Source organism: Castor canadensis, chromosome 17 (assembly GCF_047511655.1).
Source record: "Castor canadensis chromosome 17, mCasCan1.hap1v2, whole genome shotgun sequence".
Taxonomy (NCBI): Eukaryota; Metazoa; Chordata; class Mammalia; order Rodentia; family Castoridae; genus Castor; species Castor canadensis.
The window spans coordinates 536,993-555,155 of record NC_133402.1 but is presented as its reverse complement, the minus strand read 5'-3'; the positions used below and the strand labels follow the sequence as shown (position 1 = coordinate 555,155).

General features: G+C 57.3%; 1 protein-coding gene across 7 annotated transcripts; it reads right to left on the bottom strand.

Annotated features, from left to right (window-relative positions):
- Window positions 1-25: 25 nt before the first annotated feature.
- On the bottom strand, window positions 26-17,254 carry Wdr90 (WD repeat domain 90). 7 transcript variants are annotated; one of them, XM_074059755.1, is made up of 42 exons: window positions 17,175-17,254; window positions 16,851-16,942; window positions 16,577-16,753; window positions 16,388-16,496; window positions 16,013-16,183; window positions 15,624-15,738; window positions 15,452-15,519; window positions 15,026-15,108; window positions 14,721-14,939; window positions 14,177-14,245; window positions 13,023-13,133; window positions 12,805-12,950; window positions 12,674-12,731; window positions 11,716-11,834; window positions 11,464-11,625; window positions 11,246-11,376; window positions 11,063-11,179; window positions 10,338-10,573; window positions 10,024-10,163; window positions 9,682-9,812; window positions 9,121-9,251; window positions 8,642-8,803; window positions 8,338-8,466; window positions 7,952-8,067; window positions 7,838-7,878; window positions 7,498-7,626; window positions 7,177-7,362; window positions 6,794-6,891; window positions 6,350-6,452; window positions 6,008-6,129; window positions 5,704-5,863; window positions 5,428-5,618; window positions 5,150-5,318; window positions 4,949-5,060; window positions 4,436-4,607; window positions 2,299-2,421; window positions 1,959-2,133; window positions 1,720-1,850; window positions 1,501-1,644; window positions 1,299-1,418; window positions 1,101-1,185; window positions 26-687 (listed from the first exon to the last, which is right to left on the bottom strand). In XM_074059755.1, exons 1-42 carry the CDS (start codon window positions 17,182-17,184, stop codon window positions 530-532), a joined length of 5,421 nt encoding a protein of 1,806 aa, XP_073915856.1. In that variant the 5' UTR covers window positions 17,185-17,254; the 3' UTR covers window positions 26-529. The 7 variants fall into 7 exon arrangements, 6 of the variants coding, with proteins under 6 accessions (XP_073915856.1, XP_073915860.1, XP_073915855.1 ...); XM_074059759.1 differs by lacking the exon at window positions 17,175-17,254 and having other exon boundaries at window positions 16,851-17,166; XM_074059754.1 differs by lacking the exon at window positions 17,175-17,254 and having other exon boundaries at window positions 15,624-15,735; window positions 16,851-17,166.
- Between the last annotated feature and the right edge of the window lie 909 nt (window positions 17,255-18,163).

Below are 18,163 nucleotides of genomic sequence, written 5' to 3'. Positions count from 1 at the left end.
TGCAAGCGGCACCTGTACAAATCCAGCCACCTGAGCAGCAGTGTCCTCAGGTGGATAGGCAGGTGCACCCTGGACGCTGCCGCTGCCCTGGAGGGGAGGGCCTTTGAGAAAGAGAATTGGGAGTGGGGCAGAGGCTGAGCGCAGCACAGGAGTGACTAGCCCTTAAGTTAAGATGTAACTTAAGGGGTAATAATGCAATGATGTAGCAATGCAATAAATGGAAACATTTATTTAAACTGTACAAAGTAGAAACATTAAGGGGAAAAAAAAACCTCTCAGATGAAAATTCCCTTACATATTCTAAGAGTGTGTGTGTGTATGTGTTGCTGGGGATCAAACCCAGGGCCTCATACATGCTAAGCTAGTGCCCTACTACTGAGCCACACCCACACAAATTCAAAACAGCTTAGACCAGATGATTTACAGAGTCTTCGCCTGTCTTAGCCATCCCCGTCCAGCACATCACCATCCACACCCTGCCTTTTCTTCCCCAGTGCCAGGTGACCAGACACCACAGTTCTGCTACAGTTCAGTGGTCCATGACCTCCCACACCAGGATCTCATTGTGGGAGGCTGTGAAGAGCAGCCTGGCAGAGGGGGTGAACCTGCACAGGTGCACAGAGTCGTCATGGCCAGCAAAGTCCTGGTTGGTCCCCGATGCACAATCCAGGAGCCTTAGTATGCACTCTGTGGGTAGATGGCACAGGGATGGGAGGGCCAGGCGCACACCAAGGGATCCCTGACCCTCTCTGGCTGTGTCCCCCAGCCAGGCAAGGTGCTGCTATCAGGGTGCTTGTGCTAAGAGGGGTCAGGGCTTCACTCTCCACAGCCCAGTGCCCACTGCAGCTGAGGGCCATGAAAGCCAGGTGTCCCACTGCCTGGGCTCATGTGGCCCAGCAACTGGGCTGGTCAGGTCCTCGCTGTCACTGTCACCCTCCACTCACCCCAGTGCAGGTGCTGCACTTGCAACCTCACACTTCATCCTTTCTCTAGAGCAGGTGTTTCCACACCACTCAAGGAGCTAAGGCAGAGGTGAGCAGCAGGGGAGCCTGCTTGGCCCCCATGTGATACAGCTTGAGTCTGTGTCTGCCAGCACTCACCAGCGAAACCAACAGCTATGAGGTGGGACCTTGGGGAGAGGCTCAGGGACATGGCAAAGAAGGGCAGTGACATCTTCTCCACCACCTGTGGGCAGTCAGTGTAAGGCCAGGGGCTCCTCCTCAGGACCCCTTCCCAGGCTTCCATGGCCCAGTGACTGCTGCACAGCCTTGGATGCCACAGTGTGGCAATGCACACACCTGTTTCTGGCGGAGGCTGTAGAAGACCACTTCTTCATGTACACCAAGGCCCACACACACCAGCAGTGTCCTATCCCAGGGGCAGAAGGCAGCAAGGGATGGAGGAGGGAGGCTGGGTGCCTACAGAGGGCACAGCATGCTGTAGCAGGGTGTGTGGGCCCCACCTGTTCCCTACCCTGCCATGTACCACCATGACTTTTACCTCCAAGGTGGCAGGCGCTGGGAAGCTCAACCAGTCCAGGAGTTCACAGTGGTCCTGGGCCCAGTCAGAGGCCCAGATGCTGACCCGTTGGTCCCCACTGGCAGCCAGCCACAGGTCTGTGCCTTCCACCCCTAGGTCTCCATACTAGAGGGATAAGAGATATGGGTGCCCACTCTGCCCAACTCCCCAGGCCCCTCCGCACCAGGGATTCTGCTTCACCTCTTTGCTTGTACTCTGGAGAGTAGAGATCGGGGCACCCTGGTGGTCACTCAGCACACGAAAAGTCATCCCTGTGTGGGGGCGGCTTATAGCTATGAGCCCATCCTTGTCTCCAGAGAGGACGGTCTGACCTGGGCCGGGCAGGGGCCACATCCACACTGTGAGCCCAGCCTCCAGCCTGGAGGTGTGTCATGGGCTGGGGGGCACGGTAGGCCACCCACTGCAGCCGAGCTTCTCACCATCAGTGGAGAAGGCAATGGCTGTCAGAGCAGCCCGATGCGGGTGCATCTTGAGCTCCATGGCGGTTCGAGAGATGCTGAAGATGCGCAGTGTGCCATCACTGTACCCTGCCACCACCTGCTGCTGCTCTGGGCGACTACAAGATGGGGGGCTCCATGCAAGGCAGATGCAGCTCTGGGGACCCATGGTGGGGAAACATGAGCACTCCCCAGGGAAACGGTGACAGGGCACCAGTCCCAGGGAGGGGTCAGAAGGAAGCCTCAGCAGACTGGAAGCACAGCTCATAGCCCGGGCTCTGTCCTGAGCATGTATCCCAGTTCCCCCAGCACTCACACATACCTGGTTCAGGACCTGGAACTGGATCACCAGCTCCATGCTGGCCAAGGACCACACTCTCACACTACCATCCTCACCTCCAGTGGCACAGTGTGATTCGCTGGGGCTGAAGACCACCTCGTTCACCTGTGGGACCCCAGTTGGGCTCAGAGGAGGCCAGGCTGCCACATGGAAGCACCTATCTCCAGCCCATACCTGCCTGTCCCAGCCACCTCCACAGGAAGTACAGATATATCCTAGCCAAGGCATCCTAGAGTGTACACGCACCCTTCCCTAGTCCTAGGAAGCGTCCATCAGTCTGTGGGACTTGGGATGCCACAGAAAGTGTGGACAGAATCTAAATCACTATAAGGTGACCATGTGTCTCCAGTGGGCTGCACACTGAAGGCAAAAGAACCAAAGGACAGTCCAGCTGTGTCCAGTGGTATATAGACATTGGTAGCCTGCTTTTCCATAAGGTTGTTGAATGCAGGTCCAAGGAGAAAGCAGATATATTATCATGCAGGTGCCTCTGAGAATCAGGGAGAAAAGAGGTAGAGGTGCCCTGAGCCAGTGGGGTTCAGTGAAAACACCCTGCTACTGAATTACAACTCCAAGTGCAAGTATAAACTCTGACACATCTCATCTCAGGAGACAATTCAGGGCTGGATGCAGAGCGCTTGCCTGGCACGCAGAGGCCCTGTACTCAGTCCCCAACTCAGTTCAGTTGAGCAACAGCAGCTTGTGGGGTTCAGGCCATGGCCTGAGTCTGGAACACCTGTCAGTCCACATCCTGACAGGTGTTGAGCTGAGCTCAAGGACTCGTGTCCTGATGGGTGTGGCCTACTCATAGGATATTAGAGTATTCAGCCATAAAAATGACAAGTATGAAGCTAGGTGCCAGGGGCTCACACCTGTAATCCAGCTACCTGAGAGTCTGAGATCAGGAGGATTTCGGTTGGAAGCCAGCCTGGGCAAACAGTTTGTGAGACTCCATCTCCAAAATAACCAGAGCAAAATGGACTAGAGGTGTGGCGCAAATGGAAGATTTCCTGCTTTGCAAGCATGAAGCCCTGAGTTAAAATCCCAGAAACCGCCCCCCCACACACACACATAAACATACACAAAGACAAGTAGAGACACCAGGTAAAGTATAGTGGCACCATTGGCCAATGCTGGAAACCTGGTCCAAGGAGACAAAGAATTGAACACTGGTCCTGCTGCTCCAAGTCCAGCCCTACTTTGGGAAACCAAGAGCCAGTGAGGTGTTTTACCTTCTGAAGTCTAAAGGTGCCTAAGTAGAAACACACAGAACCAGAAGATCCCCCTGTGATGTGCATGGTAGTGGGGTCTTCCCACCCACAGGCCCAGGTCAGGGAGCCTGAACTTCCTAGCGTGAGAGAGAGCAAGACTGCTGCTCCTGGGGCAACTGGCCTTCACCCAGCCCGGCCACACCCAATCAGACTCAACCAGACCCACCAGATCTGATCAGAATATGACCTAGCCCTGACCAAACCTGACCAAACCTGACCAGATCTGACCAGAACCCAACCCAGCCCTGACTAGACCAAATCACATCCACTAGATCTGACTAGAACCCAACCAAGTCTAACCAGAACCATATTGCACCAGAACCAACCACATCTGCCCACAACCCAACCCAACCAGAATAGACCAAAACCTGACGTAGCCCTGATCAGACTCAACCAGTCCCAAACAGAAACTGACCAGATCTGAGTATAACCTGACCCAACCCTGACCAGACCCAACCAGAACCAACCAGGTCTGACCAGAACCCTACTCAGCCCTGACCAGACCAACCAGAACCTTACCAAAGTTTGACCAGACATGAGGAGACCTGACCAGAACTTGCCTGGCCTCCTGCTTCCCAGACCCCAGAGTTCTACCCACTTGCCAGCAGTGCCAGAAGAGCCAGTTTATGTAGGGTGCTGGACGTAGTCTTTAGCAAGTTATAAGAAAGAAAAGAGGGTAGGATAAATCCCGAAGCCTGCAGAACCCGCCAGACCCCTGCCTCCTGTACAGTCTAAATGCTGTATGATGTGTGCTCAAGAGGACTGGGAAGGCAAGGGAGGGTGCCAGGCTTGCTGTCTGGCTGATCCCATTCAGAGGCCTGACATCTTCGCTGAAGCCATGGTCTCACCTTGCCCCTGTGGCCGCTGACCAGGCGGGTGCTGGTGCCCTCAGTCCAGCTGATGTACCACAGCGTGCCAGCTGTGCTGCCCACCACCCCGATGTCCATGCTGCTGTCGAAGCTGGCACTCACAATGGCCCCATCCAGACTCAGCTCCTGCTCCATGAACACTGAGCTGGACCTGAAGGGGTGGGGAAGAAGAAGGCAGCGGTCTCGAGGCAGAGACGATGATAGGGCATTCAAGACATCACATCCCAGGCTCGGCTGTGCCCTCATGGGTAGAGGCAGTCAAAGTCCTCACAGAGCCCAAGGGCTTCAAGCCTGTTCCTGTCCTCAGGCTACAGCCTGCAGGGACCAGACCAAGCCCAAGCATGTCCACAAGGACAGGCCCAGCTGGCAACAGATATGCAGGCAGTGCCACATGGGAGGAATGTAGGCTTGTGCAACCTTATCCAAGACTTAAGTCCACCTGCAGTCAATACCCAAAGGGAAGGTGCAGGACAGAGGCCCTTGGTGGCTCACCTGGCGCCTGAGCCCTTGCGCCTCAGCTCTGGTACAGCTCCCACGGCCCACAGACGCAATCGCCTGGTGTTGCTGCCACTGACCAGTCTCGAACCTGAGCACAGCAGCACCCCTAGGAGGCAAGGAGGCTGTGAGATGCCTGCCCAGATACTACCTGCCCAAGCACTCTCAAGGGACACTGGGGCTCTGCCAGGTACCCACCAATCTCGCCGTCATCTGCCTCCCAGGCCAGGAAGCAGCGGCCAGCACTAGTGTCCCAGACACAGACCTGGCCAGAGCTGGAGCCGCAGTAGAGCAGGGGGTTGGCCCCATAGCAGAGCGAGGTCAGTTCAGCTGCCCCCACCTCCTCAGGGACTGGTTGTTGGTGCACCTGGCAGGGCACAAGAATGGCTATGGGTCAGCAGTATCCCAGGGGCCCCATCAAATTCAATACCCAAAACTGTCTGTGAACTTGAACACCTGAGCTGGCAGCCTGGCACCTGGAGGTTGATGTCTGCCCCTCGTTGTTGTAGAAGCCAGAAGGTGATAGCACCCGTGCCCACGCAGGTGAGCTTGCCAGCATCCCAGGGGTTGAAGGCCACCCCATGCATGGGCTCTGGGAGGCGGATGGATGACAAGAGTTCATAGGTATCTGTGCTCCACAGGGCGAGGGTTCGGTCGCCATAGTCCCCTGGGGACACACATTTAATGTGTCAGATGCAGTCCAGCCTCAAGGCTCCCAGAAAGACCTGCCCTCTGCCACCCTGCCCTCCTACCCAGCGTCACAAGGAGCTCATCATCTGAGGAGAACGCCAGAGCCTGCACAGCAGTGTTGTGGTGAGAAAGAAGCTGCTGGCAGAGGCCCCCAGCTACGTCCCAGATGCGGATCTGGCAGCGGGTGGCTGCACTGCCACAGCAAGAGGCAGAGGCCAGGACCTAGCAGGCAGAAAGACAGGCAGTCAGCTGGGGACAAAGGGGAATGGGACAGAACAGTATCCCTTGCACTGTCTAGGCAAGCCAGATTCTGCACTGTGGCACTGTGGCACTGGGTGTGGGCAGGGCAGGGTGCAGGACATGTACCTGGGCATTGTGGCTGAGGGCCAGGGTGGAGATCTCCTCAGGGTGGCCAAGCCAGTGCTGCTGGGCACCAGAATGCAGGTCCTCCACCACCACCAGGCGGCCACACGTATAGGCAAAGAAGCCTGCAGGCAGGGAGGGTGCCAATGTCCCCGTCACTGCCAACTGCTACATGGGTTCATGGGAATGTGGATTGAAGTGCCATTATGGGAAGGACATGTGCCTGTACTCTATCCCCAAGCCTCCAACAGATAGCTGGCGCTCCTTTGCCCGAGGAGAGCTTGGCCTGGCAGGTAGAGCTGGGCCCTGCCCTGTAGCTCCTCTGCTGGCAACTGCTGGCCATACCTGTCTCTGGCCTCCAGACCATGTTGGACCGCCCATTCCCGTTGTAGCCCACAACAGCCTTCAGGTGCAGCTGCTCACCACCAGCAGGAGGGAAGGAGATGCTCTGTAAGGAAGCAGGCCCACAATGTGGGTGCCTGGGCATAGCTGCCTGGGCCCCAACACCCAGCATGGGAGCTGCTTTGGGGCAGGCCGGCCAGGGACAGGAGATGGGGATGCAGGCAGGAACACAGGTAGGAAGTATGGAAGCCACAGGCACTCAGTGTGCCTGGAGGGTGGGAAGGCCATGGAGGGGTCAGCAGGACACCATCAGGTCCAGTCTACATACCATGGAATGAACAGAGCGTAGATGCAGAATGGAGGAAGGAAGGCCCCTCCAGACTAGACCCCCAAGGACCAGAAGGAGACCCTGAGAGGGTTACCCTGCAGTGTGGGGATGCAGCTTACCTTGGCCAGTGTAGAGGCCTTATAGCGAGCTGTGAAATGCTTGTAGGAATCTGGGCGGATGGGGGGTCGGGCCTTCACCTTCCTGGTGCTTAGGGCACCTGTGGGGAGAAGAAAGAAGCCACAGGACATTAACCTGCCTACAACCCTTCAGAGGTCCCTTCACCTACACAAAGACCCCACCCTACTGAGCAGTGACATGAGAGCTGCATCCCACCCACCCACCACAGGCATCCCAGGGTTCCCACAGCCCAGTAGGTGACCTAGCTTCATTCTCTCAGGGGAAGCACCCTCATGGGCAGGGGTAGACAAGGTCACTCTTAAGCTACCTCAAGCCCCTAAGACATCCACACATGGGACTGAGTCCCTGCCCACCATCTACTTACTAGGCTGGCTATGGTGACAGGGAGGCACGGCAAGCCCCCTGGGCCCCCAAGCAGCCCCCTGGGCCCTGTCTCCATCCCCTCTGGCCTCCCTCTCAATGAGTACAGGTGGGCCCGGGGCCTGGCGCAGACCCTTAGGACTGTGGTTCTCCTTGCAGGGTCCTTCTTCTTCCAACATGGAGAAAGTACCTGGGGGCAGTGAGAACAGGAAGAAGAGCCCACGCTACCTGGCTACCTGCATCCCTACTGATGGACCACAGCCAGCGCACATGGGCATGCTGGGCCCACACCCACTTGGGCCTGCACAGGACCCCTGCTCCTCACCACCGTCCTCAGGGGGCCTGGCACAGATGCCTGGTGGGGATGACGAAGTCTGAGATGGCGTGGGCACCTGCTGTTGGGGGAGCCCGCTGGCGCCAGACACTGCGTCCTCCAGCTGTCCTGTGCCCAGGCCTGGGGATGGAAGGAGTCATATGGTGCTCAGAGCTGGGGACAGTAAAGCCTGTCAGAGGAGGCAGCCTCTGTGGTGGCGATGGGTACACCAGGCACAGGAGAGCAAATGGTGCCACACCACCCAATGTAGCCTAAGAACCAGCCCAGCGTCACCTCCACACCTGCCAGTGTCTCCATGCCCACCCCTTCTAGCCAGACCCGGACCACTCACCGGCCTCATGGGCTGGGGGGACCCTGGACTCACTTCGGTCACTGAGAATGAGACAAAGTGTCAGAGGGGGCCAATGGGAGGCCTAGGTGGATGCAGTCAAGGGCAGACACTTGCCTCTCAGGGGCGGCCAGGACATCCCAGAAGAAGATAGCATCCCCAACACTGAGGACCTGCTTTTGGTCAGGCGTGAAGGCCACAGCCTGCACATGCTCTGAGTGGCCAATGTATACCTGCGGGCAGTCACATACAAGGACCCATGTGTGACCACGGTGCTGCTGTGCTCCAAGTATCTAGGTCTGATGGTGAGACTCACACCCATTGGGCTTGGAACTAAGAGGCCCCATGTAGTGTTAGACCTTGGCAGGCACACAGGGCCCTAGGGGTCATCCTTCTTTCACACTCTAAGTCCCTTCCCTCCTTGTCCCAGAGCAACATTCTGCCCCACCCACCCTGGGGAGGGTACTGACACCCAGGGCCTCCTGCTGGTCCACAGCACACACCTGGCAGCCAGGGTCAGCCTGTGTCGAGTAATCCCACACCTCGATGGCCCGGCCAGTGGCTGTCAGCAGGAAGCGGGCATCTTCACTAAGAGCCAGGGAGGAGCAGGCTATAGGGCGGACACTGGACAGCTACAGTGAACAAGAGCATTCTTGGAGAATGCCATCTAGGACTTGGCAGGGTGGCAGACAGCCCAAGGGCCTCCACTCCTCACAGAGTGCAGCAACGGACCCTGCCTGACTAGAAAAGCCGTGGGTACAGATGGAAGGGAAGGCCAAGCCAGCTGGCCACAGTCCCATGGCTCACCTCCCGGATAGCACGTCCTGACAGGGTGTCCAGAGCAACAACTTTGTTGGATGATGTGGACACTAGCAGGTGGCCTTGGGCTGCAGGGCTAAAGCAGACAGCCATAGCCAAGTCCAGGTGGCTGCCGGTCAGGTCCAGGGTGCTGACATCAACCCGCAGGAGCTAGGAGTAAAAGTAGTCACTAACCTTGAGCTCCCGGCACAACGGACACCACCCAGAATCAGGGAAGGAGGTGGCCTTGGAGGCTCCCACCTGGGCACCTGGGCACCATCTTCCCTGAATGGGAGGCTGCCCTCACTGAAGACAGCATGGCTGCCCCAGCTGCCCTAGGCTGCTAAGTTCTCTGCAATCGTGATGAAGGTGTGATGGGGCCTGGGGCCTGCTCCTGAGTGACTGCGGCTCCCTGCCTGCTCCCTGTACCCTCTCACACTCTACACCCATCCAAAGAGAGCCCCCAACCCAAGAGGCTCCATACTTACCTCATCCAGGGAGGCTGACTCCATGACTGTCACTGTGTACTTCGAGGGGCCCACGAAGGCCAGCAGGCGGCTGTCCTCACTGACTGCCAGGATGTTTGGATTCAGGCAAGCATCCTGGCATACCACGTTGGCTGCAATCACACAGAACAGATGGGTCAGGAGGTGGGGAGGGAGTGTGGCACAATCCGGTCCCATGCTGACCTGTGGGAAACACCAGCTCCCTCCACAGCAGCCACAGGGATTGGGTGTGAGCGTCCACAAGCCAGCAGATAGCAAGTACCAGCAAGACATCTGGGGGTTCTTGAAGGCCACAGGAGGAGGCAGATACCTTCTGGGTGGGTCTGACCCCAGCCTGCTGTCCCAGGGCTCAGGCTGCCCACTTCTCCCACGGCAGTGCAGGCATGGACCTTTGCTGATCTCTGCCTTTGGGTGGCTGGTAAACTCTAAAACCAATCCCTCCCTGGACAGGATGCAGGCACACAGCACCATGCAGGCCCTAAGAGATGGGCACTGGCCTCCCAGCACCTTGGGACCAGCCTGAGTGGCTTGAGGGGGCCTGACCTGCTACACGGAGGACACAGCATTGGGGGGCGGCACAGTCATACTGGACCAGGGAGCCCCGAGAGCAGGAGCTGAACAGGAAGTTGCCATCAGGGCTGATGACCAGGCTGGTGATGGCCCCTCGGTGATGCCTGCACCACACATGGGGACACCCACTGGCCTCAGTTCTGGGAGCCACAGGGTTGAGGGGGCTTTTCGGCAGCATTGGCCTTACTGCAGATGGGCCTTCCCACATGACTGTCCCACAGACCACCCCAGCTTCCATAAAAAGACCATCCCAGTTTCTACCACAGGGGTTGAGGCCAGGACCCCCAAGGGGCTGGTGGCAAGCAGGGCACTCACGTGTGTTCCATCAGGACCCTGGTATTTTCCAAGCAAAAGGAGCGCATAGCCCCACTGCTGAAGCCACAGAAGAAGGTCGGCCTCAAAGGGTGGAAGGTGACAGCATGTGGGACCTCATCAGATGACGTGAAGTCATACAGCTAGAAGGCAGAGACTACAGTGAAGGGTTGACAGAGGCCAGGAGTGCCCAAGGAGCAAGTGCACTCCAGGTGGCCTAAATGCAGTGTTCCACACATGGGCTGGAAGGACCGAGGGCCCTGCCCACACCCACTTTGGGATAGCCTCTGAGCCCCCAGCCCTCTACCACACTCTACCTGCTGCAGGGTGGCCAGGTCCCAGATGCGAACAGTGTGGTCCAGGGACACAGTGGCCAGCTGTCCCCGGCTCCGGTTCACAGACAGCGCCAGCACTGGGGCCATGTGGGAGCGTGCTAGCACAGTGTACTCCTGGGATGCGATGTCCAGGAAACCCAGGTGGCCCCGGGAAGTGGTGGACAGCACGCGCAGGCCATCAGGACTGACAGAGACAGAGCTGATAGGGCCGTCATGCTCTGTGGGAAAGGTGGGGTCAGCAAGCTCCAGGTACAGTGGGCATCAGAGTCAATCCCAGGCATATTTATGCAACGCTACTTAGGCACCTGGGGTCCCCAAGATTTAGAACAACTTTGAGGGTTTTTTTTTTTGATGGAACTGGGGTTTGAACTCAGGGCCTCATGCTTGCTAGGAAGGCACTCTACCGCTTGAGCCACTCCACCAGCAAGACACAGAACTTCTGTTCCCTTCCTGCCAAGGCTCTCCACGGGCTGAGAGCCACTCAAGACCACCACTCCAAAGCCAGATGGGGCCAGGCTTTGAGGGAACCTTGGCTGCCACACACTGCCCCTGGTGCCCTTCTGCAAAGCTGGCCTAGACCCCAGGCTCAGAAAGCAGACCCTTGGCCCCATATCTTCCTGCCTAACCAAGGGATGGCACTGCCCCATTCCTGTGGCAGGGCAGCTCTTCCCAAGCTAGGGGGAAGGGAAGGGCACCTACAGCCTCACCTGCCTCCAGTAGCACTGAGGAGAAGTCCAGGGGCCAGAGTCGCAGGTAGCCATCCTCAGAGCCCACAACGCACATGGTGGGAGAGACACTGAGGCTGCTGATGGCAATGCCGAGACCTGGAGAGCCCACGTGTTAGGGACTCAGTGTGAAGCCACTACCCCAGAGAACAGGCACCCACCTACCTGAGTTGAAGGTCTGCTTCTGGGGGAAGGGGTCACCAGGAGTTTGTGTGGGCAGCAGGCGACGGGTGCACTGCACAGCCATGCTCTGGTGGTCAATCTCCAGGATGTGACCGCTGCGGCTGCACACGTAGCTGTCCCAGGGAGGTGACAGGTGAGGCAGGGTCCCAATGGGACAGAGTAGGCTGGGTGGTAGACAGGGGGCAAAGGCAGGGCCTCACAGCATGCGGGCCGAGGATGCCCGGTGGCTGTCCAGGGTCTGTGCAAAGGCGAGGTCAGTGAGCTCCAGAGCACAGTGCTCCCCCAGGTCCACAGGGCAGGAGCGGAGCGTCCTACCACGCAGCCGCCACAGCCGCACGCTGCCCCGCCCACATGATGCCATTCTGCAGAGAAAGCATGGAGTAGTAACACTGCCAAGAGCAGAAGGGCTCAAGCCCAGACCCTATCCCAGCACTGTGGACCAGCCACATCACCTGGTTTCATCAAAAGAGGCGATCCGGAAGGTCTGGATGTCAAAGTCAGTGTGCACCTTTGCAAGAATCACCACTTCACCACCATTGCCTATCTGGTCTGTGCCCCAGGCCACCACCACCTGCAACAAGCCCAGCTGGATAGTATAGCCCTGTCTACAGAAATGGGAACTAAAACCAGACCCACAAGTACAATAGTGTATCAGAGCTGGGAGTGCGGCTCAGTGGCAGAATGCTTGCCTGGCATATACCAAGCCCTGGGTTCTATTCCCAGGACCCTGAAAAGACAAAAAGCCAGAGGCACCCTATAATGAAATACTGGTAACTCAGCACTCAGGAGGAGCCACCTGCTCTAGTGCACAGGTTGACTTCAGAGGTGTCGTGTTTTACAGTGCATCTTACAACTGTAACACCCCTCCACCCCGCCCCATACACACACCCTCAAGGGAGGACAGGATAGTCATATAACACTGACTTAAAACTGACTTAAACTAACACTCATTGCAAAGGGGTAAAAAAACAAAGCATGAAGCATGAAATAATCTGAGGCCTTCTCGTGGGGCAGGCAACACGTGCCCCAGAGTACACAAAAGCCAGGGGCACACAATGTCACAATGTCAAAGCTGCAGGAATCCCTGCCAGAGAGGAGAAATGTTAATTCCATTAACATTTCCTAAGTTAATGGAATTTTGTGTGTGTGTGGTGGGAAGACAGGGGTTTGGCTATGCTACTCAGGCTGGCCTCAGAGTCCTGGACTCAAGTGCTTCTCCTGCCTCAGCCTCCTAAGTGCTAGGACTACAGGCACACACCTCCCTGCCTGGCTTGACTTTTGCAAAATGAAAAAGACATTACTTTTATATGTGGAAACAACCAAAGATAGATTTTTAGAAAATAGAGACTCTAGCTGAGCTGCCCACACCTGAGGTGGGGCTGCCCCACCTCCCAGGCCAGAGCCCATTACCGTCCTCCCGTGGTGATCCTTGCCCACACCGCAGAGAAGAGCCCCGCTGCCAGAGAAGCTGTGGACATGGAAGAGGGGGTCAGCCGTGCTTGGGCTCCCCTCCCCCACCCCCAGAGGAGGCCCATGCCCACCTGAGGGAGCAGACCGTGTGCACTGGGCTCCAGAACAGGGACAGACACCCCCCAGTCTGGAAGTCCCAGAGCCGCACCGTGCTGGGGGGCTGCGCCTGGGCGGACGCTAGCAACAAGCTTCTCCCGTCCAGGGCCAGGGCAGAGACCTGGGGAGGCACATATGGAGGGATTGTACATGGCCTGCAGGTGTATACCCCCTGGGCCCAAGTAACACCCACCTTGTCTGTGTGGCCAAGGAAAAAGCGCTGCTCCCCAGTGTCAACACGCAGGGCAACGATGACTGCATGGCAGGGGTAAACAACAGCTGCTCCATCCTTGGTCCACAGGGCCTGGAACACAAGGCCAAAGTCACCAGAGTACCCCAGGCCCCTCCTGGCTACCTAGAGGTCAGTGGAGGAGAGGGGTCCAGGCACACACATGGGCATATGGCCACCCAGGACAGGACAGGGGCACCTTCTTCACATCACAAGCATGAGTGAATGGGATGCACATACAGAAGAATAAAAGACAAACATGCACATCCTCCAGGCCCTGCCTCCAATATAAGAAACTCAAGAGGTCTGCACAGTAAAAAGTCCAAGGGCTCCCCTAAAGACTCAGACTGCCTCCAGGAAAGCCTGACAAGTACCCAGGGTCACTCAGAGGGAACACCTCCTCTCTAGAAGGCTTTTCTCTAGAAGGTCCACTTTGTACACCACACCAGAGGGCTGGTCTGGACCACTAAAGTCCACCCTCATTGGAGGTCAAACACGTGAGCCAGAACTGTTGTCTTTGGAAGCACTTCTGTAGCAGGAGGAGCAGAAGAAAACAAACTAGGCCTGAGTTCTGATAAAGTAGCAGGGAGGTAGGGATGGCGTGGCAGAGAGATAAAACCTGAGGAATCTGAATGTGGAGAGGGTCACATAGCACTGAGGAGAGGGAAAGTCACATAGCATTAGGGTAAAGTAGCCTATAAAATTGTACATAACCACATATAGATTAAACCTTGCTTTTTGCTCCTGTAACCTGCTTGCAAGGGTACATAAGGTGAGACCCCTTTGTTCTTGGGGCTCAGCCTTTGGACATGAGTCCACGGGATCTGTGCCAGAATAATAAAACGTTGCTTCCTGCTAAACTGCCTCAGTGTCCCATATCTCAGCTTGAGGTTTCTGCAACACTTTAACCCAGTCATTGCCTATCGGGCTTGGCAAAGTAAGTAGGGGGCACCAATGACTTTGGGGACACCAATGTGTGCCCAGACAGTAATGAGCAGATGTGAGTAGGGCAAGAAGCATCTGAGGACTATAGGGAAGGCAGCAGAAGAGGGACTCTGAGCACTCAACACTCATTTCACCCAATGAGAGCTGTCCTTGACACAGCTCGAGATCCTCACCCATTTGGTGCTGTGGCCTCCAAAGCCAATGACCCCCTTGAGCCTCAGGATTGGGTCCGGGAGGAAGCGCTGGAACAGACAAATGCTTGGTGAGTTCCCAGGATGGCACACCATCCTCTGCGACTGCCACCACCAGACTGGGCATTGCCCCTCAGAAAAAGCCACTTGGGTGCTGGGAGTAAGGCTTAGTGGTAGAATGCTTGCCTAATATTCATGAGACTGAGGGTTCAATCCCCAGCATCTCAAAAAATAAAAACCACCTGGGTTCCCGGTTGGCTCTGCCAGTAGTAACTTTCTAGTAAGTAGCAGGAGTCTGGCTGAGCACCAGACCCTCCAGAAACTCCTGGTCGTGCTCCCCTCCACCTACCAACCACTTAGGGCTGATGAACTCAGGGCTTTATACTTGCTACGTAGGTAATTTATCACCTGAGCCCCCAGAAAAGGAACACTAGAGGCTCACTGCCTTGAATGCAGCTCACAGTGGGTCCAGGCTGTGCAGCCCCTCACCCACAACTCACCTATACCTGCCTACCCTGGCACTCACCTTATAGAAGCCAGCATCCTCAAGGGGCATGGGCACCCCAGCTGATTTGTGGGTTGACATGTGGCCATTACTGACCACTGTGTGCACATCAACGGCCTCTGCCCAGGTTGGAAGATCTTGGCCATGGATGCTGGGGCCATCTATACTGGACACCTCTGAGTGCTTGTAGGGCAAGCTGACATCTGGAAGGAGCCTGGGTGCTGAGGGGGGCTTGCAGGGCTGTAAAAGAACAAGTGTCCATCAGCACCTTAAAGCCACTATTCCCCAGTCCTATCCCGGGGCACTCAGGCTGGGGGACTGAGTACCTGGGCCACCAGGGACACACTGTCCTGCATGGATTTACTGACAGTCGCTGGGTGAGGAAGCTGAGGCACAGACCGCAGGAAGACTACAATGGAACACAGAGCCCAATAACTGTCAGAACAGAGTGGCAGGATGCCTGGTGAGGGTGCCAGCAGGGGCATAAGGAACAGGCAGCCTTGCCTTGCGGGACCTGCAGAAGCCACACCACAGAAACTGCCCACCATTCTGCCCTGGACATCTGCTCTTCCAGCTGGAAAACTTGGGACCCTCAAGTACCCCTCACACAGACTTCCCACATAGTTCTGTGGGCTCATATAACCTGTAAGCTAGTCCTGAGGCCCTGGGCCTATACCAGCTGCAGTCACCACACCACTGGGCCTCCCCACTCCCTCTGAGCTCTATGCACCCCGTGGGCCCCACAAGCCCACCTGCCTCAGGAGGGAAACAGCTCTTCCGAACATTCCGGGAAGGCACCTTCAGGCTATTGCCTGGAAACCTTGGTGGGTGATGGGCAGATGAATCAGCATCTGGGTAGGTCAAAGGCGCCACCTGTCCTCCTGCCACCCATAGGCCTCCCTCAGGAAGGGCAGAGCTGCTTACCAGATGTGAACATAGTGAACATGCCAGCTCTCCCCCTTTGGCACTGGGAAGGTCATTTCTCGAGGCATGGGAGTCATGGGCAGCTTTGCCCGCCTGGCCTCAGTGACGGTGACTGCTAAACAACCAGGGATGCTCCAATTCAAGGGAAGCCCCAGGCAAGATGCAGTATCAGACTCCTACCATACGAGAGTATGGCCACCAGGCCACCAGCCCAGCCACACCCTCACCTCAGGGTTGCCTCCAGGGCTACAGGGACCTGGCTTTCAGTGGCACCAGGCCAGAGTTCAAAGATAGCATGGCACCCAGGCAGAGAACCTGGGGTGATGGAGCATGTGCACACACAGAAGGAGAGGAGAGGACACACAGAGTGGGTAGGGAATGGCTCTCACCAGGATCAAAGCACAGGTCGCTAGTGTAAAGGTTCCTGACTAGCAGGCTGGCACACAGCCTGACACTCTTGAGGTGGCCATAGTGCCGGCTCAGATAGATCAGGAGGATGTCATGCAGGTCCAGTTGCAAGCAGGTCCAGCGGGCATCAGGGGGAGCCACACCTGCCAGGTCTGCAGGATAGGTGTCCAAGGTCAGCGTCCACCCTCTTGCAGCCTCCATTTCCACAGCTTTAATTCTGTGACCACATGTAAGCTGTCCCTCAGACCACATATAAGCCCCTCTGGACCTGCTCCGTCCCTCTCTGGACATCTCAAAGCCCCAGCTTGGTGCCAGGCTGCCCTTCCCGAACCATTCATGCCCCATTTTCGTATCACCTCTCCTGGACATTCTGGCCTCGAAGACAAAAGGGAACTGAAGCCATGTGGCTGAGGACTTGAACTCCTTAAAGAGGTTGGAGAAAGACACCCGGATGACCTGGCTATCCTGCGTGGCAGAGTGTGGCTGTTAGTAGGCCGCGACAGGTAAACAGACACCCACAGCAGCCCTCAGCTCAAGTTAGGTACCTCAGTGGACACGTCCAGGTGGATAACAAAGTGCTTGGTGGGCAGGGGCCGGAAAAGCACATACAGGTATCTCCCGGTCAACCCGAGGGACTGGGTACTGGTTCTGGGGAGCTGAATGTAATTGCTGGCAGAGACAGAGCCCCGGATGCGATACACCGCGCTCTTCAGAGTCTTGTCCTGGGGAGAGAAGGGAGCTGCGACCACCGCGGACACGGGGTGCACTCCGGGGAAGCGCGCGCGGAGGCTCCCAGCGACAGCCATGCCCCAGAAGTACCGTCACCAGAGCCACGTCGCCCTCCTTGCTGGACCGCTTCCACTCATCCACCCTGAAGTATCTGAAGACGTTGACGTACGGATGCTGCCACGCTGGGGAAGAAGAGCAGCGCGGCTGAGGTCCTGGCCGGGGGTGCGCGGCCCTGAGGGTCCTGGGCTGGGGCATCCCCGAACCCCGCCTTCGCAACGGGACAACAGCGAGGGCGGACCCGCTTGCGTGCAGCCGGGCAGTGGCTCGGGCGAGACCCCGGCACGGCGGCGACCTTGACCTCGCGACTTCAGAGGCCCAAGACCCGAGACCCGCCAGCCGGCCGCGCGCAGCTACCTCCAGCCATGGCGCAGCTGCTCGGGCTTCCCGCCTCAGCCGCCGCGCGCCCCACGCAGGGCACGCAGCGCAGCGCTTAGCAACGGCCGCCTGGCAACGACGCGTCACTTCCGCCACCATGGCTGCGCCCGGAGCCCACGTGACCGTGTGGCACCTGGCTCCCCTCCCCACACTGGGGATGCCCGCCCGCGGCTCCTCCCCATCTCAGGCGCCAGCTGGCCGTCTGCGGTCTCCAAGTCACCCCAAGACCACAGTCTGGACTATCCTGGCCACTCTCTCCGCTGTCACTCCCTGGAGTGACGCGGAAAGCCTCTACTGCCACTCCCAAGACTGGTGGGACGGAGCAGACAGCTCCCAGCAGACCCTGCTCCAGCTTAACCAGGTGTAGGACACAGGGGAGACCACTACCTTCTGTGGGGCCGATGTGTATGGTGGGATGGTATGCACTTCCATATTTGAGGGGCTGCTCTTGGCAGGGGCCCCTTCTATATGAAGAAGGGGACAGCTGAGAGGCCCCTCCATACTCAGAGCTAGCCCAGGCTGGGTCTTACCCTACACTTTCTAGCCCTGTGGAGGCACCATTCAGCACCCAGGGTACTCTAAGTCTCCCTGCCTCCGTAGGCAAGGTTATCCCTGTTCATCATGACCAGCAGTGCCAGTGCCCACAGGTCCCCACAGGTTCACCACACACCCTAAGACCTGTGGCACATTGCTGCCCAGTGTCCTGGAACCAGGCCTGGTGGCTTCAAAGAGCAGGACTTGGTATCCCAAGACCTTACCCCAGTCCTGGGCCAGGATCCCCATTCCAGGGCAAGTTCTTTTTTTTTTTTTTTTCAGTGTGGGAGCTTGAACTCAGTCCTACACCTTGAGCCACTCCACCAACCCTTTTTGTGAAGGGTTTTTTCAAGATAGGGTCTCATGAAGTATTTGGGCTGGCTTCAAACCGCAATCCTCCTGATCTCTGCTTCCTGAGTAGCTAGGATTACAGG

Coding starts and splice junctions, on each gene's coding strand:
- Wdr90 (XM_074059759.1), bottom strand. CDS start 17,015: ATGCCCCAGCCCAGGACCCTCAGGGCCGCGCACCCCCGGCCAGGACCT. Junction 13,134..14,176: donor GAGGCCACAGCACCAAATGG/GTGAGGATCTCG, acceptor CTTGTGTTCCAG/GCCCTGTGGACCAAGGATGG. Junction 7,879..7,951: donor GTCCTGGCCGCCCCTGAGAG/GCAAGTGTCTGC, acceptor TCTCATTCTCAG/TGACCGAAGTGAGTCCAGGG.